Here is a 27,238-nt window from a genome sequence, read left to right as displayed (position 1 = left end):
AAGTGGTGGCCCATCACCCCTCCCTTACCCGTGTCACTCAGCCCTGAGGGTAGTCAGGCAAGAAACTTAAGTATGTGTGCAAGGCACAGGAAAAGAAGGATGTATCAGGGAACACACTCACCCTGGCCTTATTAAAGTAGAAACATGAAAGGTCTATTTGAGTTTGAGTTGAGTTTGAGGCCAGCCTGGTCTACAGAGTAAGTTCCAGGAAGCCATAGAGGGAATAAAACCAGCTAACTTGAAACCTGGCTCTTGTGTCATGAACAGTAACTCATCATGAAGGAGAAAAAAAGATTCCTTTTCCTGGCCTGTTTTTCTGTTCCGCTTTTGAGGTGTTACAGGAGATGGAAGTCAGGGTCTCGTGCATGCTGTACCACTGAGTTACATCCTTGGCTAGCGTGAGGCTCTAAACATGGTGGAAAAGAATCAGAGGTTTCTGGACCCGGAATGCCTATAAGTAGATGCTAACAATAGCAGTGGTCTATGCTTTACTAAAAATGTTACGCGTTGAACTCTCCTTAGATATACTCTGAAGTCTAGCTATTTGTATGTACCCCTAATTCATCAGTGGGAACTGATGGCTCCCAGGGTCACGTGACCTGCTGGTCACCTTGGACCTGTGTGTTTGGGGTCAGGGCATAGCTGGAATCTGGACTCAGGCTCTGACTCCAGACTCTGAGCTCTCTAGACTGATCCATCTTTGCAAGGCTCGGAAGCCACGTGTCCTCACGTCATCTGTCTGCTGTTCCAGCTTGACATTGATCTTGATGAGACCGTTGACTTTATCTTCTTCAACCTGCAGGTCATCCAGTGTCTGCTGATGGGCTTCCTGCAGAGACTTCTTTTCTTTCGTCAGTTTGGAAATGGTTTCTTCGAGTGCTGTCATTTCTTCAGAGAGATTCTTCACCTAGGAGAAAGCCAGCAACCTGCTTAATAGTGAAGCAATGAACCCAGCAGCTCCCAGCCACAAAACTGATGGCTGCCTTAGCTACCTCTGTGTCTCTAGCTTCTAAGCATTCTGGGACAGGCCATGTCTCAGTTTTATATATATATATATATATAATTTTCTTTGTTTATTATTTTAATTTTATTTCATCTTATTTTTAGGAAAGTCTTCAGAGGGCTGGGCAGTGGTGGCGCACGCCTTTAATCCCTGAACTTGGGAGGCAGAGGCAGGCGGATTTCTGAGTTCGAGGCCAGCCTGGTCTACAGAGTGAGTTCCAGGACAGCCAAGGCTACGCAGAGAAACCCTGTCTCGAAAAAAAAAAATAATAATAATCTTCAGATAGTTCCCAGGCTGGCTCCAAACTCCTAGGCTTAAGAGAGTTTTTTCTGCTTCGGCCTCCCAAGTAGCCAAGAAATGGCACAGATCACCGTGCTAGCCAGCCGTGCGGGGTTTTGTGAAACAGGGTCTCCCCTGGCCTAAAGTGACATCAAACTCGATATGCACCCAAGGATAATCTGGAACTTCCAACCTTCTTGCCTCTACCTTCCATATGCCAAGATGCAGCATGTATCTTAGGGTATGCGTATCTCGGGGACCCACCCATGTTCAGTTTTACAAGGTCCTAGGATCACACTCAGGGCTTCATCAATGCTAAGCAAACACTGCACTGTCTTCCTCTCTGGTCTCTCCTGGTGTATCATGTCCCTCCATCAGGATCAACCTTTCAGGGCATATTCTATTTCACTAGGAAGGACACTATTGAGATGCAGATGCGCGAATGTGAAGGGTAACACAGTGACCTCTGTTTGCTCAGCGTACATCTCTGACCGTTTGCCAGGTGGCTGATGGGGGTTCAGAATGAAGCAGGTAGGGGAGGGAGAGGCCTGAGGTGTGATGCAAGGCAATCCAGAAGATGTGCTGGCAGGAAGGGGCCATACCACACGTGGAAATTTTTAGGCATTAAACAGGTAGGAGGTTGGTAACTCCCACCTGTGACCTGAATCCAACCAGAGACATATTTAATGTATAATGTTTTTTGAAATGCTATCCACATTGGAAAAATGAGTCTACCCCCTATCCTGATGTTTGGCTTCTTGGGGAAGTCTAAACCCCCAGCAGTGTTGGCTTGACAGTCCCATCATTTGATGGTCCCAGTTCTGTCCCAAGCAAAGCTACTGAAAGCTATATATGAAAACACTTTTATATGTGTTCCCAAAACACTGATGGGAAACTTCCTTAGTCTACCACCAAAACCGAATTCTTGGAGTTGTAGGGTATATAGGTTTGTTCTTCTCTCTCTCTCTCTCTCTCTCTCTCTCTCTCTCTCTCTCTCTCTCTCTCTCTCTCTTCCTTCCTTCCTTCCTTTCTTTTTCTTTCTCTCTCTCTTCCTTCCTTTCTTTCTCTTTCTTTCCTCCCTTCTTCCTTGTTTTCTTTCATTCTCTCTATTCTTTCTTTTTTCTTTCTTTCTATTCCTCCTTTCTTCTTCCTTCCTTTTTATACAAGGTTCTTATGTAGCTCTGGCTCTCCTAGGACTTGTTCTGTAGACCAGGCTGACCCCAAGCTCACAGAGATCTGCCTGCCTCTGCCTTCTGAGTGCTGCAATTAAAAGCACAACTACTCCTGGCAATTTTTGTTTTATGTGTATGGGTGTTTTGTCTGCATTTAAGGACCCATGTCTACCATATGTGTGCAGTGCCCATAAAGTCCAGAAGAAAACATCAAATCCCCTGTGACTGGAGTTACAGACTGTTGTCAACCACTTTTTGGAAGAGCAGCCAGTGCTCTTGACTGCTGAGCTGCCTCTCTAGCCACTAGATTCCTAACTGGACTAAGTAATATCAACTGGCTTTCTCTACATCCTTCTAAGGCTTGAAGGTACCTGTATTCAGTCCTTGCTATCAAGGAAATGCACAAGTTAGAAACACCCCCAGGAAGAATTGAGGAGAACTTGTAGAGTGGAGCTCAAGGATGAGGGCTCAGACCTGGCAGCTGCTTGTCAGTAGACCAGGCTGGCCCCAGTTCCTGCTTCCCACTTGGAGGTGATGAGTGAGGACTGTCGGAAAGCCTGTGAGGATCCCTCAATGTACCCACCTTGTTCTCCGTGGCGTGCTTTTCCTTCTCAACCTTAGTTAGGGTCAACTCCAGGTCGTCAATGTCTCTTTTGAGAGAAGAACACTTGTCTTCCAGGTTCCTCTTCTTGGCAACCAGCTCAGAATTCATCTCTTCTTCCTCCTCCAGCCTCTCATTCAGCTCCTTGACTTTTGCCTCCAGCTGGATCTTGCTTTTGATGAGACCCTCGCACCGTTCCTCCGCATCCATTAGATTCTCTGTTTCCTGAAAGAGCCGGGTCACTGTGAGTTCTGGTCAGTTATTTGTAAGCCCTGGGAAGAAAAGGCCTGACCCACCAAAAGCCGGCACCTAAGCGGAGCTGAGGGGTAGGCTGGCTGTACGTGCATGCTGGCACTTACACAAATGTCACCTATGTGCTCGCTTAACCACTGAGGACATCCTCACTGGCAGCCAATCACTCAAAGTAATCTCACATGAAGGCACTCATGGAGTTACAGGTTCATTGTAAACAAGAAAGCCTCATCCACCAGTCAAGAACCACGTGATCCATATACTCCGTACAATACAAAACAGATGGGCGTTTGCAAAGGTCTACTTTCTACCTGTTAACATTCAACAGAAAGGGACTGTCCGTGTGTCCTTGGCTGTGCTTCCTCCAGCAACAGAGCAGGAGAGTAAAGACACACAGGACTAGGTGTCTGGATAGACCCTTGTCCCAGCAGACTGCAGTGAGTCTTGGGGGTGGGACCAAGACTGGCTATTTATGCTCTTAAGCTAAAGCAGCTGACACCCTCCTATTGTAGAATATTTGAAGCACTAGACACACAGTGCAGGGCAATGGGTGGAATGAGCTAATGCTTCCTCGCTAATGCTCTCTGGACCTCTTGATGCCTCAGCACACGCTGGGCACTTGACATGTGTCCAGGCCTCCGATTCCTTGACAACCATCCACTGTGAGTGCTGTTATGATGTTCATTATGCCCTGTTATGATGCTCATTTTCAGATGTGAACATGAACAAGAGAACTAATAAACACTAACAAGTGGGGAATCTGGGAGGTTAACAGCTGGATCTAGAGCTCCTGTCCTCTGAGCCTTGGAAGGTGGTGCTCCCATGGAGAGCACTCTACTCATGGGGTGAGAGTAAGTGAGGGAACATGACTGTACATCAGGGGAGATGCAAGGGAAGTCTCTGAGGGTTTGATTGAGAGAAAAAAATACATTTCTTGGAGAGGAAACAATTACGCTACCACAATATTGTGGCCTGCAAATGTGGCTCCATTTTCCCCGCCCTCATTTCTTTGGTAAAAATGAATTCTCTAAAGAACTTTTCAGAGAATAATCATATATTGAAAATCATGCATGGAAAATTAGTTTCTGTTTTCAGTTGAGTTGTTTAATTTGAATGATTTATTTTTATTGATACATTTAAAATGTGTACTTAAACATTTAAAAAGTATTCATATTTTAAGCATATGAGTGTGTATTTTTCTTGCTGTGGAAGACAGAGAAAAGACCAGAGAGAGTATAAAATTACTCTGCCAACATGTTTTCTGGGGAAACCAAGGCCAACCCTGCTCCTACTGACCGGGTAATGATGCAATGCTTGGTAGGACCACTAGGTGGCACCACTGCCTCTTAAATAGACAGCTAAGGGGCCCTCCCTGTTCCTTCACTGTCCTGGGAATCTGTGTTTTGCACTCTCAGGTAGAAGAAACTTACAGACTGAACCTGCAACTGAAGGTCATTTTTCTCCTGCAGCAGGGAGACCATTTTCTCCTCCAGCTCCTTCCGACGAGCCTCAGATCTAGCCAGTTCTTCCTTGGCTCGTTCGAAGTCCTCCTTCATGGTAGCCATCTCCTTCTCCGCCTCGGCGCTCTTCAGCAGGGGCTTGATCTTGAAGAACAGGTTCATCCAGGGCCAGTGCTTGACGTTCATGAAGGAACGAACGTTGTACTGGATGCAGAAGATGGACTCCCTGGGCACCCACAGGACTCGGATTAATTACCCACCGTACTTGCTCGTTTTCTATTTGAACCCCTCCCCGACAGGTCTCAGAATCTTCATCCTTCCCAGCTGGGTAGGAGGTGGTGCACCCAAGCATGCAGAGCCTATGAGTCTATGTGAATGAGGGCACTGGAGGCAGCAGGAAAAAGTTAGGAAGAAGGAAGGCTGAGCCAACTCCATGCCAACTCCAATATGTGAACCAGGCCAGAGGCTGGTCCGGGCCAGGTCCTCCTTTGCCTAACTATAAAACCGCCATTGTCTGAAGTATTGAATCTCTCTCTGTATGGGTCTGCTTTCCATGTATCTGGGAACTGTTGGAAGGTGGGGTTTGTCTCCCTATCTCCAGTGCACAGGATGGCTGCTCAGTCACTAGTGGACAAGTGATTGATTGAATGAATGAATGAATGAATGAATGAACATGCAAAGACCCAAAGAAGGTGCTGAGTAGGAAGGGTGGGTAAGAGAGATGCGTTACCTCCTCTCCATCATTTTCTTGAACTCCACCCTCATCAGGTAGCCCCTGCACACTGCCTGCGTGCGTGTCATTAGGGTCACCAGCTTCTCATCTCTCATCTCTTCCAGAAGCCCCAGGAGCCCAGCTTTGAAAAACACCTGCATTAAAAGAGAGACGAGCCCAGCTGTGTCCTCAGCGGGTGTTCAGTCAGCCTCCTGATGGAGGCTGTTTCTTCCCAATTCCATCCTTGACACCCGACATATTTCCAGGCCTCACGTTCCAGGGGGTCCGGTGTCTGGTTTTGAACCTCTTGGGCTGCTGGTAAGGTAGTGTTCTCTAAAGTAGTTTCCGGGCCCATCCTCCACATAAAGGCAATCACGACAGACCCAGAAAGTAATCACAGGGCACGACTGTGCCCAGAATAGGAACGAGTCAGTGATATATGTCTGGGTGGCTGCGCACAGGACACATACATGCACACAGTGACCAGAAGTCCTTCCATCAGTTATAATCACCCTTCTTCAGCTCAACCTGGAATCTGCCCTATGTCCTACGCACGCTGAGGCTCTTTCTTCCCCTTTGAGAGTCTCTCTCCTGGCTCTCTCTAGGACCTAAGGGTCCCCTGCTTGTTGCTCCATTTTCTGACTTAAGCTTCTTGACTCTTAAAGATCAGCACAGAACCAGAGCCCCCCCCCCCCCCCCAGCCACTGTCCCAGGGTTCCTCTGCCAGGGCTGCAAGACCAGGCTGCTCAAGTTGACAGGAAGGAGAAAGACCCTTCCTTCTGAGCAGTGGACACGCTGCAGGGTGGTAGGAGTCTCCAGGCCACTCGTCCTCACCTTGGTATGGCCGAATCGGAACTGCTCTCGGTCCACATCGATGGAGTTCAGGAGCTTCTCGGAGGCGTTCTTGCTGTCGATGAACTGCCCTTCCGGGATGGCACTGGCGTTAAGGATCCGGTACCTGAGGAGAAGAGACACTGGCTCTGACCTCTCAGCATGGTCTTATACCTGAGACCAGACCCTTCTAGAATCTTCTGCTCCACTCTTAAGAAGGTAGGTACTGCTGCTAACCTGAGGTGAGCAGGGGGTGAGTTCTAGGGTGTGGTGGAGGGAAAGAAACATGAAGGAAGGAATAAGGTGGGTTGAATATCTAGCTCAGAAAACTTGCCTTCAGAGGAAATGGCTCTCCTCTGACCTGGAAGAGCTTTGAATTAAACTGTGGCTTAGAGACTTCAGCTCTCCTAACCCTCAAGGAGTCTGGATAGAAAGACTCTTTTTCCTTCTGGAACAAAAGAGGTTTTCTGGAGCAGTGGGTTTCAACCAGAAGGTTTGGATCCCGGAATACCTGGCAATGTCTGGTACCTTTGAGGGTCATAGCACAGGAGTGTGGTCTGTGGTTTGCTCCCAGCATCTTTGGGTAGAGGCTAGAGATGCTGCTAGGATGTACAAGAACACCTCTCTATAGAGGATCACGGAGTCCCAAATGTCCATCAGTCCCGTGGTGAAACATCCTTCTTTAAAGTGACAGTTAGACCTAGCCTGACAGTCAGGTGAGGTCTGACTGTACTGATAGACCGCCTTGGGGCATCCCACGATGCACACTGGACATGGGCTCACCCTTGTGGCAGAGTGATGTTTATAGAAAACCCTCAGAAGCTTGTTAGTTTACCAACCACTCGGGCCACCTTGGATGGAACGTGTCTATAAAAATGTCCCCCAAGGAGTTAATTACATGGGAGAGCCAACCTACCGTTGTTTGAAGTCAGCATAGAGGATTCGGCTGGGGAACCCTTTCCTGCAGATCCGGATGCCCTCCAGGACCCCATTACAGCGCAGCTGATGCATGACCAAGTAGTGGTCCATCACACCTGGGGAAAGTGCGGGGTGTGGGACATTGGTGGCTTTTCACGGTCTTGATGATCTGAGACACCCATGAACTTCTTCAGTATGAACAGCACTTAAGTGTGTTGATAGTAGCGCTAAGCGGGAGTCTAGGAGTGACTGCAACTTGTATAACAAGCCTCACAGAGGAGGAGATCGCTCCAGTCTTCCTGAGAGACTCCGGCACCCCATGAACACGAGATTAAGAGATTTCTCATTCCTGAAGCCTCAGTAACTATGCTCTGAGGGAAGCAGGGGTCTATGGAAAGGGCCTGGGACTTCCTGTTAGACAACCTGAAGAGTCTTCCTGCCTCTGCTTAGGGGTAAAAAAAATGTCTAATGTGCAGAACCTGCAAAGCCAGATGCAAAACAAAATCGAGGCTGATGTATATTGGCCTGATGGCCATCTTCTCAGTACCTGCCTCTGGGAGCAGGGGTTTAGTGGAATAGTTGGGGTCAGAGGGAGCAGAGAAGCCTATGACCGAAAAGCCATGGCCACTCTTGGAAAGCAGCCTGGCCAGAGGGTTAGAGGAGAGAGACGGTGGTTGTGGTGGCTTCTCACTGTAACCTTTCCAAGTTGCTAGGGAGGGGCACAGCTAATTCTGGCTTTGACGTCACCTTATAGAAATTTCTAGAATGTCTACAGGTGTTCCTGCTTGCCCTGAAGAGAGATCTTTATATCTGTTTTCACAGCTTGACTAGAGTTGTAGCCCCTTCTAATGCAGTAATTATCATCTATGTGTGAACTTTTATACTTAGGGTCATTAACAACAAGGATTCATCATAGTTGACTTAAGCCAAACTTATTGCAGCTGGTGGCTATGACACCATACAGTGCAAAGGTAGGACAATGCCATCCCTGCCCAAAGGTCCACGGGGTGGGAATTCCCTGCAGAAAGACTGGTAAAAACTGAGGAGGAAATATCCCTATTAGAATTCCAGGAGGATTTGTGCAGGAAACCGGAGACATTGTTCAGTCTGGTCCCCCTCCCCCGTTTCCTCCAGGTTTTGGTTCCTTTCCATTTTCGATGGTAATAGCTTCATTCTATCTTGAATAGAAAATCCATTTAAGGGACTCTTAAGATTCTCATGGTCTTAGGGTACTGTTAAAATTTCTCTTCCAGCTTTATCAAAAAAAATGAATTATTCTTTTTGGCAAATTTCCAACATTTCTACTTCTTGGTTATATTAGAGAAATCTTTAAATATATAAATAAATTTCTTATTTCTTTAATAACACATTGGTGTTCGTTTCTCTTGATTTTATAGCACGCAATATTTGTGGTTTATATTTTTCATTTTTCACATCTCCTCTTAGTATCCCCTGATTTTTTAATTTTAACAGATGTACAAAACATTATGATTATGCATATTAACGAGACACAGTGTATTTCAGTCCATGAATGTAATTCCTCCTGGTTCAAATCCCAACTGTGCTGTTTACCAACTGCATGAAAGGGGACCTTCTGTGTCTTGAAAAAAAAATGAGGACATGGTGCTCCCAAGTGTGAGTTGAAGAGAAGATTTATAGTAGAAAGCAGAGACACAGATAACTGGAATGGTCCAGACTGAACTTGGCCAGCACACTGAACCTGGTCATGGAACTGGGGGAGTGAGAGAGGAAGAGAAGAGAAGAGAGAGGGGCAAAGAGCCCAGAGATCAAGAGGCCAAGAGACCAAGAGAACGTTAGCCAAAATGGCTGGGTGATGGAGGAGTCCAAGAAGCTAGGAGGATGGGAAGTGAGGCTCAGGGGCTTGAAGGTTGAGGTGGGGTGAGAAGTGCTGAGAGGAGCCAGAGCTCTGTATTGGTACAGACAGTGCTGGGAGAGGCTGGCCTGCAGCGATTCCCTTTGATATGTTAAATAGGCAGCCCAAGGGTGGTTAGTGGAGGAGCTAGCCTTACCACCTCTCTTGCCTGAGATAGGAGAATGACTCCTTTTAATGAGCGGAAACTATCTTCTTAAAAGCCAGGGCTTTTGTCTAAATGCTGGACTTTGGGAAAAGGAATTTCTTGAAATCTAATATGTCTCAATTTCTTCATTTGTAAAATATGCAGAACAGTAGCTCCTATCTCATGAGGTGTAGGTTTGAGTTGAAGTGAGTAACCAGACTAAAGCAGCCCCTTGCTGGTAGAAAGGAGCCCCATGGGCATGTCATTGCTGTGGCCTGAAGCAAGCAGACAAGGTCAAGGCTATAGCTCTGGGAGAGTCAAGGGCAGTGACAAAATACCTTTATCTGGTGATGGTCCCTTTGGGGCAGAGGCCACGCAAAACTCCACAGAAGAATCTTATGATGTGACAGGATACTGTGGGAGTCTTTGCAAGGCAGTGACAGAGCAGAGGCTAGACTCTGTCTTCCCAGGTCCCTCTCACTGAAGTTCACTAGGAATTCTGAGTTGAGCTCTGCCAGGGATCACACTGTCTTTGGCTCTCAGCCTTCCATGCTCTCCAGACGGCCCATGGAGAGTTCTGTATTGCCTTTGTATGAATATGTCAAACCCGTTTTTCTTTTTCCTTTTTCCCTTTTGGTTTTTGAGACAGAATCTTGTCTTGCTGCCAGGGCTGACATCAAACTACAACCTTTTGTCTCAGCCTCAGGAACTGTGGGATTGGCAAATGCACACCTCTATGCCCCATGTTCTGAACTTTAAATGGTTTCCTGAGCCATCTCCTCCTCTCCTCTCTCTTCAGCCCATGCTTAGGAGTGTACACACATTTTAGTGAGTCCCGTCCTCTTCAAATAACAGCGAGCCTGGAGAGTCACTCACCAGGAGTCTTGGTCTCATTGGGAATCAGGCATCGCACAAAGTGAGGATGGGTGCTCCTTAGGTTGGTCATCAATTTGTTTAAGTTTTCCTGGGGCACAGATAGAAGAAGCATATCTCTCTTAGCGCATGCCATCTCACTGGACAGAGAAACAAGTGAAAGAGGAAGATATCAAGAGAGAAACCACGTACCCTGAACACAGCAGACACAGTCTGGAAGGAGGAGCCCTTCTTCTTTCCTCCCTTCTTGCCTCCTGCGGAGTCACCTGCAGGGGGACACACACACACAGTTGGGGTCAGGTGGCCTAGGGGAAGGATCTGTACACACCCTCTTCTGAGCCCAGTGACAAGAGTGTTGGCTGCATTGGCCCAAGTTTTATTGGGTTGTTCTCAGCACACACCTAAACTCCCCAGATTTGGGGACACTCAATTTTATCAGTGTGCTAATGGGCTGGGATGGGGTGGGATGTGGTGACATTTAGCAGACAGCCATAATACACACTCTTGGTGTAGGGAGACAGTCCTCTTCTTAGGGAATCTGACATTTAGTCAAATGGGTTGAGATGTTCTTCTCCATGATTGGAATCTCTCTCCTGTGTTTACCCCTTTATTATTCATAGTTTTATTTTATTTTTTTATCTTTGAGCCTGGGTCTTGCTATGTAGCCCAGGCTGGCTTTGAACTTGTAGCAATCCTTCTGCCTTTACTACCCCAGTGCTGGAATCATAGGAATGGGTCTCAGTATCTTGGAATCTGCCTTCATGAGGAAGAAACTGAAAAGGACACAACTCTATTTTTCTCACGAATATTCTATAGTCTATCTCCCCCTCTTCCTTTCTTCTCTGGGAGAAACCACCTAATCTCTTGTCTCAGTGTGTGAAGTCAGTGATGTTTGGTCTAAGTTTAGTGAATGGCTATCTTTCCTATTTAGCCTCTGAAACTTAATCTTTATTCAGTTTTGGGGGAAATATTCCCTCTCTTTTCCTTATACTCTGTCACTTGGCCTCTCTGTATGAGGCTAGCAGGAGTGCATATTTGGGTCAGGGAGGGAAGGCCAGAAAGCCCTTTTTTCAGATCTTATCCATCCATAGGTTCTTCTAATAATGTCTTGACATTGTTGCTAAGTGACATTGTCCCTAAAAGACACTTAGAGGTACCCTGGTCAGACTCAAAGAAAATCATTTCATCATTCAAATTTAAATTGTGCTCATTTATTACAATTCTCAGCCCAAAGTATAACTAGACAGTAACTCTTGTAATGTTATGTAATTATCTACTGAATGATTATCTTGCATTTATTTTAAATTAAACAAATTAATTACTAAATGCATGTACTTAAATGGTCAATATTTTAAAACTATATCTTGGACAATTGTTTAATGCACCACATCTATTAGTAAAGAGAGCATGAATGGACTAGGAACCTCGGGAGTTGGTGCAGGTGGTTCTGTATTCAATTGTGTAACAACTTCTGTAGTTTCTCAAATGATTAGACGTAGAGGCTAGCTGTAGCAGTACACTCCCACATCCTAGCATATGGGGATTTGAGGCAGGAGGATCACGAGTTTGGGTCATGCTGGGATATATACTGAGTTCTAGGCTAACTTAAACTTTAAATGAAGCCTTGTCTTAGACAAATAAACATAGTTATTGCATGGCTACAATGCCAACTGGAAAAGACTCAAGGACACCATGTGACCCTGCACTTTTATTCCTAAGTGTATATTCTTGTAGCTGACAACAGATGAGCACCAAAATATCTGTATACTCAGGAGATTCTATTCACAGGGTAATCCTATTCACAGGATCCAGAAAGTGGAGATTGTCCAAATACCCACAGACTGGTGACAGCAGAGACAAGGTGAAGACAACCCATGCAGTGAGATATTATTGTCTCTAGAAAGGAATCCAGAACTAATACCGCTACATCATACACAAACCTTGAAAATATCATGCCTGAGTGAAAGTCCCTCTCATATCTGATTCCATTTCTATGACTTTCCAAAAAAGGTCAAACACACCCTCAAGCTAAGTTCTCAAGTTCATAGTCACATATGTACTTGTTGTAAAGTCTTGGTATTACTCCTAAGTTATACCAAGGTTACAAAAACTCTGGCCAGCTTCAAGAAAATAGCCTACAGAGATGGAAGGTAGACCAGAGGTTTCCAGGCTCTGGGGACAGGAATGGTGAGAGACTGGGTGTGGATTACTGGGTGATAAGATGTTCTTAAATTAGACAGTAGTGATGATTGCCCAGCATTACAAAATACATACCCACTGAATTTTAAGTACCAATTATATTGTATTTCAATTATACCTTAATTTAAAGAAAATCACTGAACAATGAATTACTGACTACCTTGTCCACTTAGGGTCCGTCTTACCTCCACAGAGCTTCGTGTTTTAAGAGGAGCACTGGGAGTAGGAGGAAGGAAAATGGGGGCGAGAGCCTGAAGCTCATGTTGAGCCACCTGATGTATGAGCAACTTTAGGGTGTGAGTTATTGCAGAGCTTCCATGAGGGAAAAAGAACCTTACCTGCTTCTGCTCCTGCGTAGTTGGAGAAGAGGAAGGACAACAGCTTCAGGGAGGACTTCTGGTACAGCCCCACCACGGTCTCATTCAGGGGGTCCTTGTTCTTATCCAGCCAGCCAGCGATATTGTAGTCCACAGTGCCCGCATAGTGCACCAGGGAGAAGTGGGCCTCGGCCTTGCCTTTGGCAGGCTTGGGCTTCTGGAAGTTGTTGGATTTTCCCAGGTGCTGGTCATACAGCTTGTTCTTGAAGGAGGTGTCTGTCGCCTTGGGGAACATGCACTCCTCTTCCAGGATGGAAAAGATGCCCATCGGCTAGAAGGAAGATGACAGAGATGGTATCTTTACAGTTGAGAAGCCAGGTTAGAGGTTCCAAGGATAGAGAAAGCAAAGAGAAATCCTTTAGTGTCATCACTGTGCTGTTGAGAGCACTGGATTGTGTGAGTCATGAGAACAAGGTTCCTGGCATGATATAGTAACGGGACAGTGGTAGATACAAAGAGCAGGCTCTTGCTGGGTAGATTAATCTGAAACTAATAATCCTTCTGTTTTAGATCCTCAAGCATTAGGATTACAGGAATGTATCCCCTGGCCCAGCATCAAAGTCCTTATTAAAAGTTAACATCATTCCTTGTTTTCACAGTAACTTTCCACTAAGAATAGCAATGCCCCTGGTCTCTGCTCTTTGAATTGTGGGGCATGTCAGTAGGTAAGAGATGCCACAGTGCATGCACAGAATCCACTGACATGCTTGTGGTTTCATATTTTAACCCCTCAGGCACCTCCTTAGGTGTAAGAACAGTTCTGAGTGCTTTCTGGGTCTCCCGCTTTCCAAGCTTACTCTCTCTGCAAAGAGGAATTCAGCTGACTGAAAGGGAGGGGGATTAGAGATGCCTATCTATGAGCCGAGAAGAGGACGAGGAGAATGTGAGGGTACCAACCACGGAGGAAGCACCCCTACCTACCTTCTCAATGAGCTCGATGCAGGCCGCCAGGTCCATCCCGAAGTCGATGAACTCCCACTCGATGCCTTCCTTCTTGTACTCCTCCTGCTCCAGCACGAACATGTGGTGGTTGAAGAACTGTTGCAGTTTCTCGTTGGTGAAGTTGATGCACAGCTGCTCCAGGCTGTTGAACTGGGCGCAAATATGAAAGAGTTTAAGTCTGAGAAATCTATGGGGATGAATTTGGGACCAGAGCTAAGCAGACAGAAAAAGCCAGTCATTTGCCCAAACAGCTCACGTCAAAGATCTCAAAGCCAGCGATGTCCAAGACCCCGATGAAGTACTGCCGGGGCTGCTTGGTGTCCAGTTGCTGGTTGATGCGGGTGACCATCCACAGGAACATCTTCTCATAGACTGCTTTGGCCAGAGCTCCCACTGAGTTGGTCACCTTGAGAAATGACCATCCGCTTAACATTCACATTACATCATTAGTCCATATCATTAGTTTTGTTAAGTTGAAGTATCAAATTGACATCATGGTGGTCAAAAGTAATTGAGTGTTGCCAATTTCACATCATGCAGTGTCTTACTATTTTTAAGACATCTGTCTACCTCGTGATATTCTCCTTTCTCTGATAACAATTCCACTAAAAACATAGTTTCTTAACAGCCCTGGCCATAGCACATGACTCCAGGCATTGTCAAGTTGCAATCAGAGAAGTCTTGATGTAGATTGGATGAATTAACATCCCTTTGTAGGATTTGAAATTGGAATCAAAAGCTGCTGGACTGAATCTCAGGTTGAGAGTAGAAATACAGAAGTGTTAATTTGAGAAATCTGAGGGAGGTCTCAGGCAGGAGAGGCAAAGAAACGTTATTTAGCAAAGACACATTAGAGGAGAGAGATAATAGCATTTGTAGCTGCAAAGGAGTCAGAGAGAGGCTGTTTTGCCTTCATTTCCTAGTTACCTGCCCTCATAGCAGGAGTGGGCACGCATGCATTTGTATTTCTTGGGTTACCCCTGAGATCTAAGGATAATTTCCACCTTGATGCTGAAGCCAGTTTCATACAACTTTCTGAATGTAACCAGAAGACTGCTGCAGACATGGTTAGACTAGCAGGCCATCCTAGTAAACTGGACTCTGAGACTCTGTTACCTGCTGGACATTCTGTCCTTTGGTGACATACTCATTTCCAACCTTCACTCTTGGACAGCACAGGCCTTTCAGCATCTCTGCAGAATTCAGCCCCATCAGGTATCCAGCTTTGTCAGCCACTGAAGGAAGAGGAGACATGGTGTTGTAGAAAACAGAAACCATTAGGCTGTCCAGCTAGTCCAGGCTCCTCCCAGAAACATGTCTCTCAATCCTTTGTGATGTCTCTGTATTCTCCTATCTGTAACAGACATGGACTTGTCTGTGAAACCTCATCCTATCATCCAGGGGTCTTTTGCTATCAAGAGCTTCCAATCTAGATGCAAGCTTTGTAAATAGTAAGTTTGGCTTTTTTTTCTTTCTTTTTCTATTTCCTATGGTGTTGAGAATGTCTACTGTGCTCTACTATTGAGGTACATGCCCAGACAATATGCATATCTCCTATGCAAGTATTCTAATATTGAGCTACATGCCCAGACAATATGCATCTTGACTGATTTTTTACCTACTAATATTTCAACTTCATAAACACATTTGTCAGCTGGGCACAGTAGTACACTCCTTTAATCTTAGCATTTGGAAGTAAAGGACGGGCAAACCTCTTAGTTCAAGGTCAGTCTGGTCTATATAGAAAGTTCCCGGATTGGTAGGGCTACATAGAGAGAGCCTGTCTCAAAACAACAACAACAACAATAACAACAACAACAACAACAACAACAACAACAACAGCAACAGCAGCAGCAGCAGCAACAACAACAACAACAGCAGCAACAACGACAACAACAAACCCAAACCAAAAAGCATATTAGTTATATTGTAACACCTGATAGAATCAACAGGAAAAATTTATAAGGTTGACCCATGATTATTCACTCTTTTGTAAAGGAATTTTTTAGGATGCATGTGAGAGAAGAGAGGTCCAAAGAATAGGCTGTGCAGTGTGGTAAGAGTTCGGTTGCCTTTCCTTTCTTCCTACTTCTCTCAGTTTTACTTCTAGGATTTCTGTGGGTATGGCAGGGTGTGGATTTACATGTAATGAAGAGTGTGTGTTTCATCAGCCAGGAGAGAATTACTAAGGGGGAGATTTGCTCACCAGTTTTTGCTTCAGGGTCAAGTTCAGCAGATGTTAGAATGGGAGGAATAGGAGGAAGACAACTTGACATCCTTTTTAGCAGAGGTTTTCCATTTTAGGTTCACATTATCAGGACAGTATTCTGGGCATTGATGTTAGTATACAAAGAGTGAACGTGAAGTTCGCTTAGCCATAGTCTTCCACTCAAGCCCACCTCAAAGACCAGGCGTATCTTGAGGATGAGAGTGGATGATGATTTGACACCATAAGTCTTAATGAAATGAGTGGACTGGTATAAGACATGAATTCACAACAAACCTTGGACAACACAAATGCAGGGCAAAGTGTGTCTCACACAGCCTAGGCTTGGGACACACGTGAAAATGGGTAAGGAATCAAATCCCCCTCTCCCTGCTCAGAGGCCATTACCTTCGGTGCCATCTGGCTCTGCCTGCTCCTCTCTCTGCTTCTGTTTGAACTTCATGTTCCCATAATGCATCACAGCCCCCGTCAGCTTGTAGATCCCAACTTTCTCCTCTGGGCTGAAGCCCAGGATGTCAATGGCATTCTAAAAGGAAGAAAAGGGACTCAAGGATCCGTAATGTGTATCAGACGAGACAGCATTTGCTCACACAAGTGGGTGAATGTGGGATGTGTCAAGTTAAGAGCTAAAATCTGATTTTATAAATATGTTTGTTTAGGTGAGTGGAGATTACGGGAAGAAAATGGAGTATTTATTTTCTTTTATTAGATAAGAACTAACTGTAACCTCTCCCACTACATATAAATGAGGTGATTTTGGGGATGAGCGTATTGAAATCACTGTATGATACGGGAGGAAGAAAATTGCGTTAGAGGAATAGTTTCCAAAAGTTTCAGTTTGTTGCTATAACATGGGAATCCCAGTGTGGTCTATCATTTAGTAAATTCACTGCAGAATATTAGACCTGGAAGGGAAGGTCAGCAGAGATATTACCAACTTTCAGATGATCTAAGGACACATTTTTGTAGGACCCGTCTTTTATATAAGATATAGGATGAGGTGCTATCCATATGTTTTCTTATTAAGTCTGCATGAATACGTTGTAGGTTTATATTATGTATATATGGAAGTATACCTGTAAATGTGTATGCCCACCCTTCATATCCACATACTTTATAGATATGCAGACTTATGGGTAAAGAAGTAGGGTTCTCTGAGGGTGAGAACCTACCCAGGGTCCTACAGAGAGGATATCATGGGATGGGGGCTAGAGCTAGTCTGGATCCAGGGTTTGCTGATTGGATTTCAAAACTATTTTGCCCATCTTCTTACCATAAAGCCTAATAAAATGATAAGTGATAAATGATTTTTTAAAATGTTCTTCTCTAGGGTGTGCACAGTGATTATGTAGCATGTAGCCCACACATGTCCTTTGGTGGGGCTGAAACACATCTGGACATGTTTGAATTGGTAGGATAGACCCAGTGAGTCAGGGGGATGATACTGAAGAAGTGAGGCACTCACTGTGGGGCTGAAGAGCCCATGCAAGGATCTAGCAAAAAAAATGAAGGGTCATGGGGCCATGGTAGTCATCCTTGAGTTCACATCTTACCTCAGTGACCCCTAGCTAGTTTTAGTGAGTGGTTGCAGGAGATTGAGAGACCCTTTCATTAATTTCTAGAAGTGATGAATAGACACTGTTACTTTTGGGGGAACCTCTTGGGAACACAATCCCCCTAAGGCATTCTTCTCTTAGGCTATTAACTGCCACTCAAGAGAAATGCCACCAGTAGTGAGAATAGTGGGAGAGTGAAGGTACAGACATGAGAGACCTTTAGTGTGATTGGCCCTCATCTGTGGATTCAACCAACAACAACCGAAAATATTTGAGGGGAAAGTTCACTATACTAAGCATATTATACAGGCTTTTCTATTTTCCAGGTATGTTGATGTTGGATATGATGTTGTAATCTACGAAGTTCATGTTTGAGAACTGGGAAATTTTTTTAAAAGGAAAAACAACCTGATAATTTTAAGATTAAGTTTATGATTTTGTGTTGGGTCACATCTTCAGCTGCCTTTGGTCGCATGCATGATCTACATTCACGCCTATATAATACAACTGTGTATCATTTACACTGACGTAGGCAGTGAAGTCTATAGAGTCCTTAAAGCACACAGGTGAGTGAGAACAAAGAGTATGATACTCCACAGAAAGAATGTGAGTGTCCAAGGATCAAGATGCAAGGATTGGCAGAAAACTAATTTGCCATAGAGACTGTAGGAGAGCCTTCCTCTGGGGCTGAAGCACCAGTTATTAATCTGACTCTTCTTCGTGCTCACAAACTGAAGACGGGGCAAACCATTACCTTTGGCTTATTTGATCACGAAAGTTTTCTACTTGCTTTAGACAATTAGTTCTACCTGGAAACATCACAGAATAAAGCTAAGGATGATGGGTGCCAGATGTGTCCTGCTGAAGGACAAGATTCATTTCTGTAGCCTTGGAAGCTTCTGCGAGGGTGGAGCCAAGAAGAATGGAGATGAACTCCACTCCTGGCTGGGCACACTTGAGTTTAGACATGTTTCCATTTATAGACAGACCTTCAGGCAAGTTGTGTATTTTCTTTTAAGATTCTAAGAGTCAGCTTTCCACATCCATAAAATGGGGAAATGATGATATACACATCAAAGATGCTTTTAGGACTTAACTGAATTGTAAAAGTAAAGCTAGTTGTCTTTGTGATGTGTTCAACACATTTAGTTATTACTGTTATGGTTATTAGATCTGCAGAGCACCCCTACAGATAAAACTGACATGTCTGCCCCATGTGCTGAGAATGTAGGTGCCTGGGATGAGTCTAGAACAACGGTAGAGAGGAAAATGAAGATGCCCCTGCAGAGTGGAGGGTCTCTTTTCCCCTGCTTTGTACTTTTCTGCAACAGGAAGACTTCCAACTGGTGTCCACACACATTTTGAATGCCAAAGAGATTTATATCAAAATGGCAGAGAGTAGAACTGGTTGCCTGCCTTGTAGAACTTTGTGGATCCCATTTTGAAGCATTGCGATGTGGTGGGGGGGCAATCTGTGAGTCTAGTCGGGTAGTGTCTCTGGGTTCCCCATTTTCCCATGAGCTCGCTAAGAGGCCCCTCAGCTCACAAACTCTGTATTACTCCATGCAAACAAATAAATACATGCTTACATCGGTTGCCAACAATTCCTCGCTGTCATCGATGCTAGCTACTGTGACCTCTCCTTGGCTCACAAAAGGGAAGTCGAAGGGGTTGGTTGAAATCAGAAGCAAGTCTGCGAAAGATGGAGAGCCTTTAACACCTCGGGCAGCACTAAGTCTGGGTACTGTTCTCACTACTGGTCAAGAAGCTAAGAACACCTCTGAGCTTACCAATTAGTTCCGGTTTCTTGTTTGACATGATTTGATAAAAAATATGATAGCTTCTTTCACTGGACAACTGGAACGTCACTCTAGATTTTTCCAGAAGATCTAAGGTAACAACAACAACAACAACAACAACAATGATCATATGATTGCAAATTCTTTAGAGACACATTTAACTAAGCACTGTTTTTATACACTGTGTAGACTCACAGGTTTCGATGTCTGCTGATGCTAGCTTCCCCGTGGCTCCAAAGTGAATCCGAATGAACTTCCCCTGTCCAACAACAGGTTGACAAACGAGTTACTTCATTTATGCTGCCTCTGACTCTTTGAGAGGTGCTACCGTCAGTGACTAGGAAGTGGGTAGAGTAGGGTGGCTGGGAGAGATGACAGAAGCACAGATACTTTCTTCCTCTCTGGTTCTCTGACACCCATGTTCCCAGACTGGGTCCCCCAAGGCTATGAGAATTGTACCCAAAGTGCTGGCCCTGCTCCTGCCACTCTGGGGAAGCCTGCAGGCTCATTTTCTGATTTCTCTGCTTGGGCCACATCAGTATGGATTGATTGCCTCCTTCACTTTCTGACTCTGCTTGGAACTGTGTCTGTTTGAATTGCCTTGCCCCTGGGTTCTTACGATCTTCCTAACACCTTAGAATCCATAGCTGTCTTAGCTGTTTTTCTGGTTTCTGTTTTGCCTCTAGAGGCTACCTCGAAATTTTCTCACCTCAGTTTTACATGCTATTTCCTAATGGCAAATCCATCTTCCAGGCTCAGCCCCAGGCCAGTCTCCCTAGCTCCCAAATAAACAACTCAGGGTCTTTGTTATCCTCTTTCTCTCTCTCTCTCTCTCTCTCTCTCTCTCTCTCTCTCTCTCTCTCTCACACACACACACACACACACACACGTATATAAAACACTATATACAAAATGTGAAATAAACAAACTATGTGTTATTTATATGACATAGTTATAAAATTGTATTGATGTATAATTTAGAACAGTAGCATGCACATTGTATGTACTTCTTTCTTATACTGTGCACTTAACTGGTCCTCTACTATACTGTGAGGTAATCTGAGGGCAAGTCTTGCCGTATCTATTTCCTTGTACATTCTGCAATGCATTCAGTTCTCAAAAGCTTTTCAGAGTTTCATGAATAATCTATGAAAAGTTAGAGAAGTCCTCAGAAAAAGACAATGGATGTCACCCCTTAGCTTGGAATGGTTAGTCTGGATGGGAGTAGACAGATGTGATTGTGACTCTAAGTCAGATGAAAAGGCCTCACGACTAAGAGTGTACTAATGCAAATTTCCCAAAGGCATTGTCTCCACTAAAGGTCAACACAATAACCAACCTGATCTGGGTGTGTAGAACAGACACCCTCTGAGTGCTTAGTCCTTTGGCCAAGACAGTTAAATAGAGGAATGAGTGTTTATTAATGTGCAAGCATGGGAGTAAATAAGTTGAACTCTTCTTAAATGAATTTCTGGAAGTTGGACTATATCTTTCAGTATTGGCAATACCAAGACATTCTCAGTTTCTAGTCTTCTTTCCTGACTTCACTAGCTGGCCCCTCCTCCCAGGGTCTCCTGACCTGGAGGAGGTCAAGTGTGCTAATTTAAGTCATACTGAGGTTTCTGTGGCTAAGTCAACCAACTTTTTCATTTTAAAAATGCTTCGAATCACAAAGCATGACTCCAATGGCCTGTTACCCCAGCATCGTGGGTAATACATATAACACGGACAAGATGACCCTGAGAGGTTGCTGGCTAGGACTGTGGATGAAACCAAAAGCATCTAGCTCGGTGAGAAACCCTATCTTGAGGGAAATAGAAAGTGATAAAGATAATATCTTATTGTAGCCTCCTCACATGTGCATATGGACACTTGCAGAGAAACTTAAAAAGAAAATGCACTCTTCCACCTACAGAAGACAATTTGGTATAAATGATCTCTCTTTTCTTGTGGAGCCTGAGTCTCACTGACTTCAGCATGCAGTGAAGGGGTGTTCAGTAGCTAAAGGGAGATGGTTAAATCTCCCCTTTTGGGGGGGGGCAGGAATAAGCCAAAACCTTCCTACCTCTTGGATTAATTGATCTGAATTTCGTAAGCGTAGACCAAGGCTCAGTGTATCTTAGCATCTGTAGAAAATTTTCCTGTCTAGAATTTAACAGAAGGGGGTAATTGGGTTGGGAGTGGAAAACCATCTGGGACTTACAAATCTGGAGGAGTTGTCGTTCCTCACGGTCTTGGCGTTCCCAAAGGCCTCCAGCAGGGGGTTGGCTTGGATGATCTGATCCTCCAGGGTTCCCTAGTAACAAGCCAAGAGAGGAATGGGGAGAACCTGGGCTATCTTCTGGGATGGGTGTTTGATGAACGGAAACTGTGCGTGCTCTGGGCAGAGTCCTAAGAGGAATGTCACCCCTGACTAGTTGTCAACTCTGATGTGTGGACAGCCCTCCTAGGGAGTTTCAGGGTTCCCTCCTGGAGAGGCTTTTGTTAGGGTAGCCTTGGAGTGACTTCTGGCTGTGGCAGATTCCAGACTGGAACGTAGACTCCATTTCAATATGCTTCCTTTTCTAGTGGTGCTTCATCATAGATCATGGGGTTTTTATTTGAACATGCACATCAGTAAAACAGGGAAAAGTGCACCCAAGACCTAATCACCTAGGAATCCTAAGCCCTAGAGACTCGTGAGCCTTGTTAAGAAGTCCTCTTGGTGATTCTGAAGTGTGTTCCCTTTTGAAAACCTAATCATTCTCTAAAGGGAGCTGTGAAGTTGTTCAAGACCACTCAGCTGTTGCTGATGGAGTTGTGCTAGGTAGACCCCAGGTCTGCACAGACAGGACCATCTCATGTGTGACTGTGATTTAGACAGAGATATCTTGGTCTTTGTTCAGTTTCCTAGCACCCCTAAAACTCTTGGGGTTTCTGAAGTTATGTGGTGCGGTGTGGTGTGGTGTGGTATAGTATGATATGATATGTTGTTATGTGTGTTGTGGCTGAGAGATGAAGCTCCGCATGATTAGAGGGGTGGGGATTTAGCGGGAGAGAGAGTGAAGTCTGAGCTGGTCACTGATCACTGGCTAATGGAACCATTTTGTGAGGATCCTTAACCAGAGAGGTTTAGAGAGATTCTAGATTGATGAACCTAGGGAGGGTCTGGAAGGTGGCAGGCCTATAAAGGGCATTGCAACTCTAGACTTCTCTTCCAATATAGTATTCTGCCCATCTCTTCCCTCTGAGTGTTCCTGCGTTTTATCCTTTATGATAAATCAATCAATTTAAGGGACATACCTCCCGAGTTCTGTGAGCCACTTCGGGCACAGAGGAGACGGCAGGAACTCTTGACTTTTAAGAAGTTGGCTAGAAGTACAGGTAGTATGAACTGGGGCTTGGGAGCCTAAGCCCTTAACTTATGGGATGGTTTGTTATGTCCCTGAAGGTAGTGTCAGAATTAAATTGAACGGTAGGATCTTGGTTGGCATTTTCAGAGAACTGGAGGATACTTCAGTTATAGAAAAATGTGTACACATTGGCATGACGGTTTTTCTATATAAAATCACAAAGGGACCAAAAAAAAAATCTGGTCCCATTGGGTTATCTCTTCTGAGTGTGCATCCCTCATACCTTTGATATGCACCTAATATTTCAGGTACATTTATTCTAGCAAGCCTTTGGTACTCAGTACTCCTTACCTGCATTTTGCCCGGCTGCTGCTCTTTCTTCTTGTCCCCCGTGACTGCAATTGTTGCAAAGTACTGGATGACACGCTTGGTGTTCACTGTCTTCCCAGCCCCGGATTCTCCACTGTCAATTAAAAATAAATGGGATAAAAAGAAAGCAGAAGAGGAGGTGTGGGCTCTGAAACCATTGTGGTGTGAACGTGGGCTACTCACGTGATCAGGATGGATTGGTTATCTCGATCTAGAAAAACAGAAAACAAACAAAAACAAACAAACAAACCAATCGCATAAGTAACAGAACAGGTAGATTAAGAAACAAGCAACCCTTCCAGGACTCCCAGAACACAAGCTCTGGCTTTGCTGTCTGCTAGGGGTGAGGCATAGGCATGTCTAATTATCATGGGAGAGTTTATGCAGATTGCTTGAAAGCGGGATTCTGGACATCTGCAGGAGCCTGGAAATGAATATGGAGCCCCACAGTGTAAAGGGTATTTACGTCTGTAGATCTGAACTCCCTGCTTGGAGTGGTCTCATTTTGCTTTTAACAAGGGAAGCCAGCCTTGGATCCTGAGCTATTGAGAGGCCACACACTTTAGCTGATTGAATGTCATTTCAATTTTTTGGTCTTGGTTTTCTACCTGCGTAAAGTGATTTTTTTTTTTCATTTATGAGAGCATGTGAGCCAAATTGTAGCCCTCAAAAATTTATATATTGAAGTTCTAACCCTTAGGACCTCAGAACATGGCCTCATTTGGAAATAAAATGTAAATGAGACTCCAATGTTATTAAAGACAGGGTCAGACTGGCACAGGCTGAGGCCTGATACATATCACTGTGTCCTTGTAACACAGGAACAAATGAAGACATGTGCCCATAAAGACAACACCACATCACTGTGTCCTTGCAGAATAAGAAAAAATTATGAAAGCATATGCACATGGAGAGAGCACCAGGGCAAGGGAAGGCGGAGAGGAAGGTGATGTCTCCACAAGCCAAGCAACACCAAAAGTCGCCTACAGAAGCGGGGTGAACAAGTCAAACATATCATAATCTTTACAAAGGACCAACCCCAGTGACGTCTTTAATCTCAGACCATTAGCTTCTGCAACAGTGAGGCAAATGTAGTTCTCATTAAGATGCCCAGCCTGTGGCGTTGTAGCACAGTGGCCAAAGCAAAGCTGATACAGACAGTGATGTGACTCTTCCCTTTAACAGTGTAAATTCGATTCATGTAGAGGAAAGACTTTGGAGAAATGGTGAGGACTGTAAAGGCAACATTTGCTTCTTAAGGTAGCAGCTGATCGTAACAGCTCACTTCCTCTGTTTGTGGCAAGTAAGTTGGATGAAAAGTTGAGCAGACAAGTGGTGGTGAGCATAGCGATGTGACAATGTCACCAAGTACCTACTACTTCTTGGTAAGGTCAGAGAAGCCTGATCTATGCATCTCTCCAACTTTGCATTCCCCAAGGGGTTGGTGAGTCTTGTTTAAGTGTACCCATAGCTGGGTAAGTTGGGGATATAGAAGAGCAGTGTCCTTGTGTTCTACAATGCCCCCCCCCCAAATGAGCATGGGTTTAGAGTGCTTCAGAAAGAATGCCTGGCTTCACCCTTCACCATGACAACTGTAATAAAAGATGCCATGGCTTTTGTTGTTCACCCCCAAGTCATCTGAGGCTCCCAAGTTCATGCTGGCTATTGTATTGCTTAGATGAGTGAAGTGTATAAGGGCCCAAGTACTAAGGTAATAATGCCTTATAATCATACAAATCAAAGGCTTCGCTCACCCGTCAGCATGAACTGGTAAGCATTGTCAGAGATGGAGAAGATGTGGGGCGGGGCCTCCTGGCGCTTCTTGCCTCTGTAGGCTGCCACCACCTCAGGGTTGTACACCGGCAGCCACTTGTAGGGGTTGACGGTGACACAGAAGAGGCCTGAGTAGGTCTGTGGGAAATTCAAGAGATTATGGGTCTTGTTTTTTCCTCAGAGAGGCAGCAAAATAGAAAGAGGTCAAAAGGCTCTCACGTAGATCATCCAGGCTGCATAGCGCTCTTTGAGGTTGTATAGCACAGCAGGCTCGTGCAGGTGGGTCATCATGGCCATGTCCTCGATCTTGTCAAACTTAGGGGGGTTCATGGGGAATACCTGGTCACTGTTCAGAGTGAGCTCCTGGGTAGAACAAGGAAAAGCAAATGGTGGGTGCAGTGTCACCGACTTGTTCTCTCCTGGGGTAGGCGTGGCATTGTGAGATACAGCAGCAGAATTAGGGCATTGCCACAACAACTGAATGGATCATTTCTGTTCCTGGAGATGACCTAGCAATAACTCTCCTTGGTTAACCTGATTCTGATCTGGTGCCCCTAGACTAGCCGGGCATTGTGTGTGCCCAGAAAAGGCATCAGGTATGTAAAGCTAAAAAGTAGTTGGCCCTTAGAATTGCCAGATAGAGCTTAGGGTAGTTAAAGTCAAGGGACGTTGTCTTGGTTTAACCTATTGCTCTGTGTGCTGTGACAAGACGAATGTTAAGAAACTTTCCTTTCTCATGTGTTCTGGGCTTTCCCACCTCAATGTCCTGCTCATATCGGCTTCTTTAGAATATCTTCATTAATGTTTTTCTCCAGAAAGAAACCCTCAGAGCTCCACTCAGGTGCCCAATCTCATGCCCCATTTCCTTTCACCTGTTTCTTCAAAGCTCTGATAATTGCTTGTATCTCTGCCTGTCATCGTTAAACATGTGGACAGGTATGATGGTTCGTGACTGAAGAGTATTTGGAGACAATTACTGAATTTCACCTCTCTGAGTTTCTCCCACCTTTCCTTCCTACTGAAGCATATAATTGGCTCCGCACTTCATTCTCGGGAGACACAGAAAGTAGGGCAAAGGAGAAAGCCAAGAAGGTTTTTCTGGCTTTTATTCTCCTAAAACTGAAGCTTTTAGAAGAGCTTTGAGGTTAATGGAAGGAGACTGGTTGGTCTAGGTTAAAGTTCATGAGGAAGGAAGGCCCTTCTATCCCAATATCTGAGCCTACAGAGAGACACCTAAGATGGCCCACAGTGGAGAGAAAGGAGGCCTCTCCCTCCTGATAGTTTCAGGACTGACACTCATTTCTGGGTGATCCACCAGAAAGGCAGTAGGTCCAGGGTGACTCCCTGTAAGGTTATGAAAATGGGGCACAGCTCTGAAGCTGGGGAAAGCCCAAGAATGACTTAAAGACAAGTCATTCTCCCTGCCCCCGTTCAGTGAAAAGAGTTAGAATCAGAGGTTAAGTTCAATGGTAAAACCTATAAACGAGATCTGTTTGCTGTGCCTGCGTTAAAACTGGTGTTGGCTCCTGACCCACATCTCTTACACTAGACTCTAAACTTGAGGGAAGTGGCTTCTACAACTGACATAGATTTACAGGGTGACTGACACCACAGCTGAGATCTGGTGGATGTCCAATAAGGATTGAACCAAAGAGTGTGCTGTGATTATCTGCTCCTCTGAGCTTGCCCTGTAAGACTCCTTCTACAGCCCAGAGCTTGTACTGAGCGGGCCCATCAGGCAGCAACCAGCGTCACCTTCTTCTTTTAGGCAGACCAGTCTCTGTTACCTTCCCTGTTCCACCAAAGCAAACACCATCACATCCTCACAGCCCAAATCCTCAAAGGGAAGAGGCAGAAGGAAAGGCATGGCCATGGCAGCCTTCTCTAGCTCCTCCACCACAGAATGGCAAAACATAAGTTGTATCCTGTCTCCAGATGGTGCTGGCCCAGCATGCAAGCCTAGCCAGTTCATTCCAAGGGAAAGCTTTGATGCCTACGTTATTAAAGATCAACACTCACCCGGTCGTCTAGGGTCTTGACAATGACTTTGTCATTTTCCCTGCTTTGGATCATGCCTTTCACATACATTTCTTTATCATCCACAGCAAAGCAGGCTTTCTTCGAGTCGAATGGGCGGTTCTGAGCCTCGATCCTCTCCTTCTCTGGTTTTCGGAGGTAGGGAGCAGCTTCTCCAAATATGGCCATCTCTGCATCTGAACTCATGACTGCAGGGGGGACGGGGACTGAAAAGACAGGGGACTTCTGAGACCTGGGCTTGGGTAAGTACTTTATCTTCCCCTCCCCTATTGCTATTCAGTGGGGGTGGGGAGGGGTGTAGATTCAGAAGCTCTTGGAGAAAACCTGGTTGAGAGATCGACATCCAGGCCTAGGGGAGCATCATTTGGCCAGTTCAAGGCAGGCACATGTTCAGTAAAGAAGGCAAAGCGCCTCATGAATGATTCATCCTGCTTGAATTGTGTGACCTCAGTGCCACCCCAAGCCTTTAAGTAAATTAGGGAATAGCTTTGGGAATGCCAATGATACC

The 27,238-nt window shown here is 45.1% G+C and overlaps 1 protein-coding gene across 1 annotated transcript in view; it reads right to left on the bottom strand.

Annotated features, from left to right (window-relative positions):
- The window catches only part of Myh13 (myosin heavy chain 13), a 46,460-nt gene extending 19,544 nt beyond the window's left edge, over positions 1-26,916 (bottom strand). The window contains exons 1-22 of the mRNA XM_021211430.2: positions 26,713-26,916; positions 24,913-25,056; positions 24,675-24,831; positions 23,104-23,131; positions 22,903-23,014; positions 21,423-21,515; positions 19,415-19,478; positions 19,211-19,309; positions 19,010-19,113; positions 16,252-16,390; positions 14,754-14,872; positions 13,894-14,043; positions 13,617-13,787; positions 12,657-12,966; positions 10,312-10,385; positions 10,123-10,210; positions 7,227-7,344; positions 6,314-6,437; positions 5,498-5,634; positions 4,738-4,993; positions 3,038-3,280; positions 731-907 (exon numbers count right to left, since the gene is read on the bottom strand). Coding sequence (XP_021067089.1) covers positions 731-907; positions 3,038-3,280; positions 4,738-4,993; positions 5,498-5,634; positions 6,314-6,437; positions 7,227-7,344; positions 10,123-10,210; positions 10,312-10,385; positions 12,657-12,966; positions 13,617-13,787; positions 13,894-14,043; positions 14,754-14,872; positions 16,252-16,390; positions 19,010-19,113; positions 19,211-19,309; positions 19,415-19,478; positions 21,423-21,515; positions 22,903-23,014; positions 23,104-23,131; positions 24,675-24,831; positions 24,913-25,056; positions 26,713-26,916 — 3,111 coding nt within the window. The remainder of the gene's footprint in view (positions 1-730; positions 908-3,037; positions 3,281-4,737; positions 4,994-5,497; positions 5,635-6,313; positions 6,438-7,226; positions 7,345-10,122; positions 10,211-10,311; positions 10,386-12,656; positions 12,967-13,616; positions 13,788-13,893; positions 14,044-14,753; positions 14,873-16,251; positions 16,391-19,009; positions 19,114-19,210; positions 19,310-19,414; positions 19,479-21,422; positions 21,516-22,902; positions 23,015-23,103; positions 23,132-24,674; positions 24,832-24,912; positions 25,057-26,712) is intronic.
- Between the last annotated feature and the right edge of the window lie 322 nt (positions 26,917-27,238).

The sequence above is a fragment of the Mus pahari genome, chromosome 14, assembly GCF_900095145.1.
Source record: "Mus pahari chromosome 14, PAHARI_EIJ_v1.1, whole genome shotgun sequence".
Lineage (NCBI taxonomy): Eukaryota > Metazoa > Chordata > Mammalia > Rodentia > Muridae > Mus > Mus pahari.
Note: the sequence above shows the minus strand (reverse complement) of the source record. Positions and strands in the feature narration are given on the sequence as shown.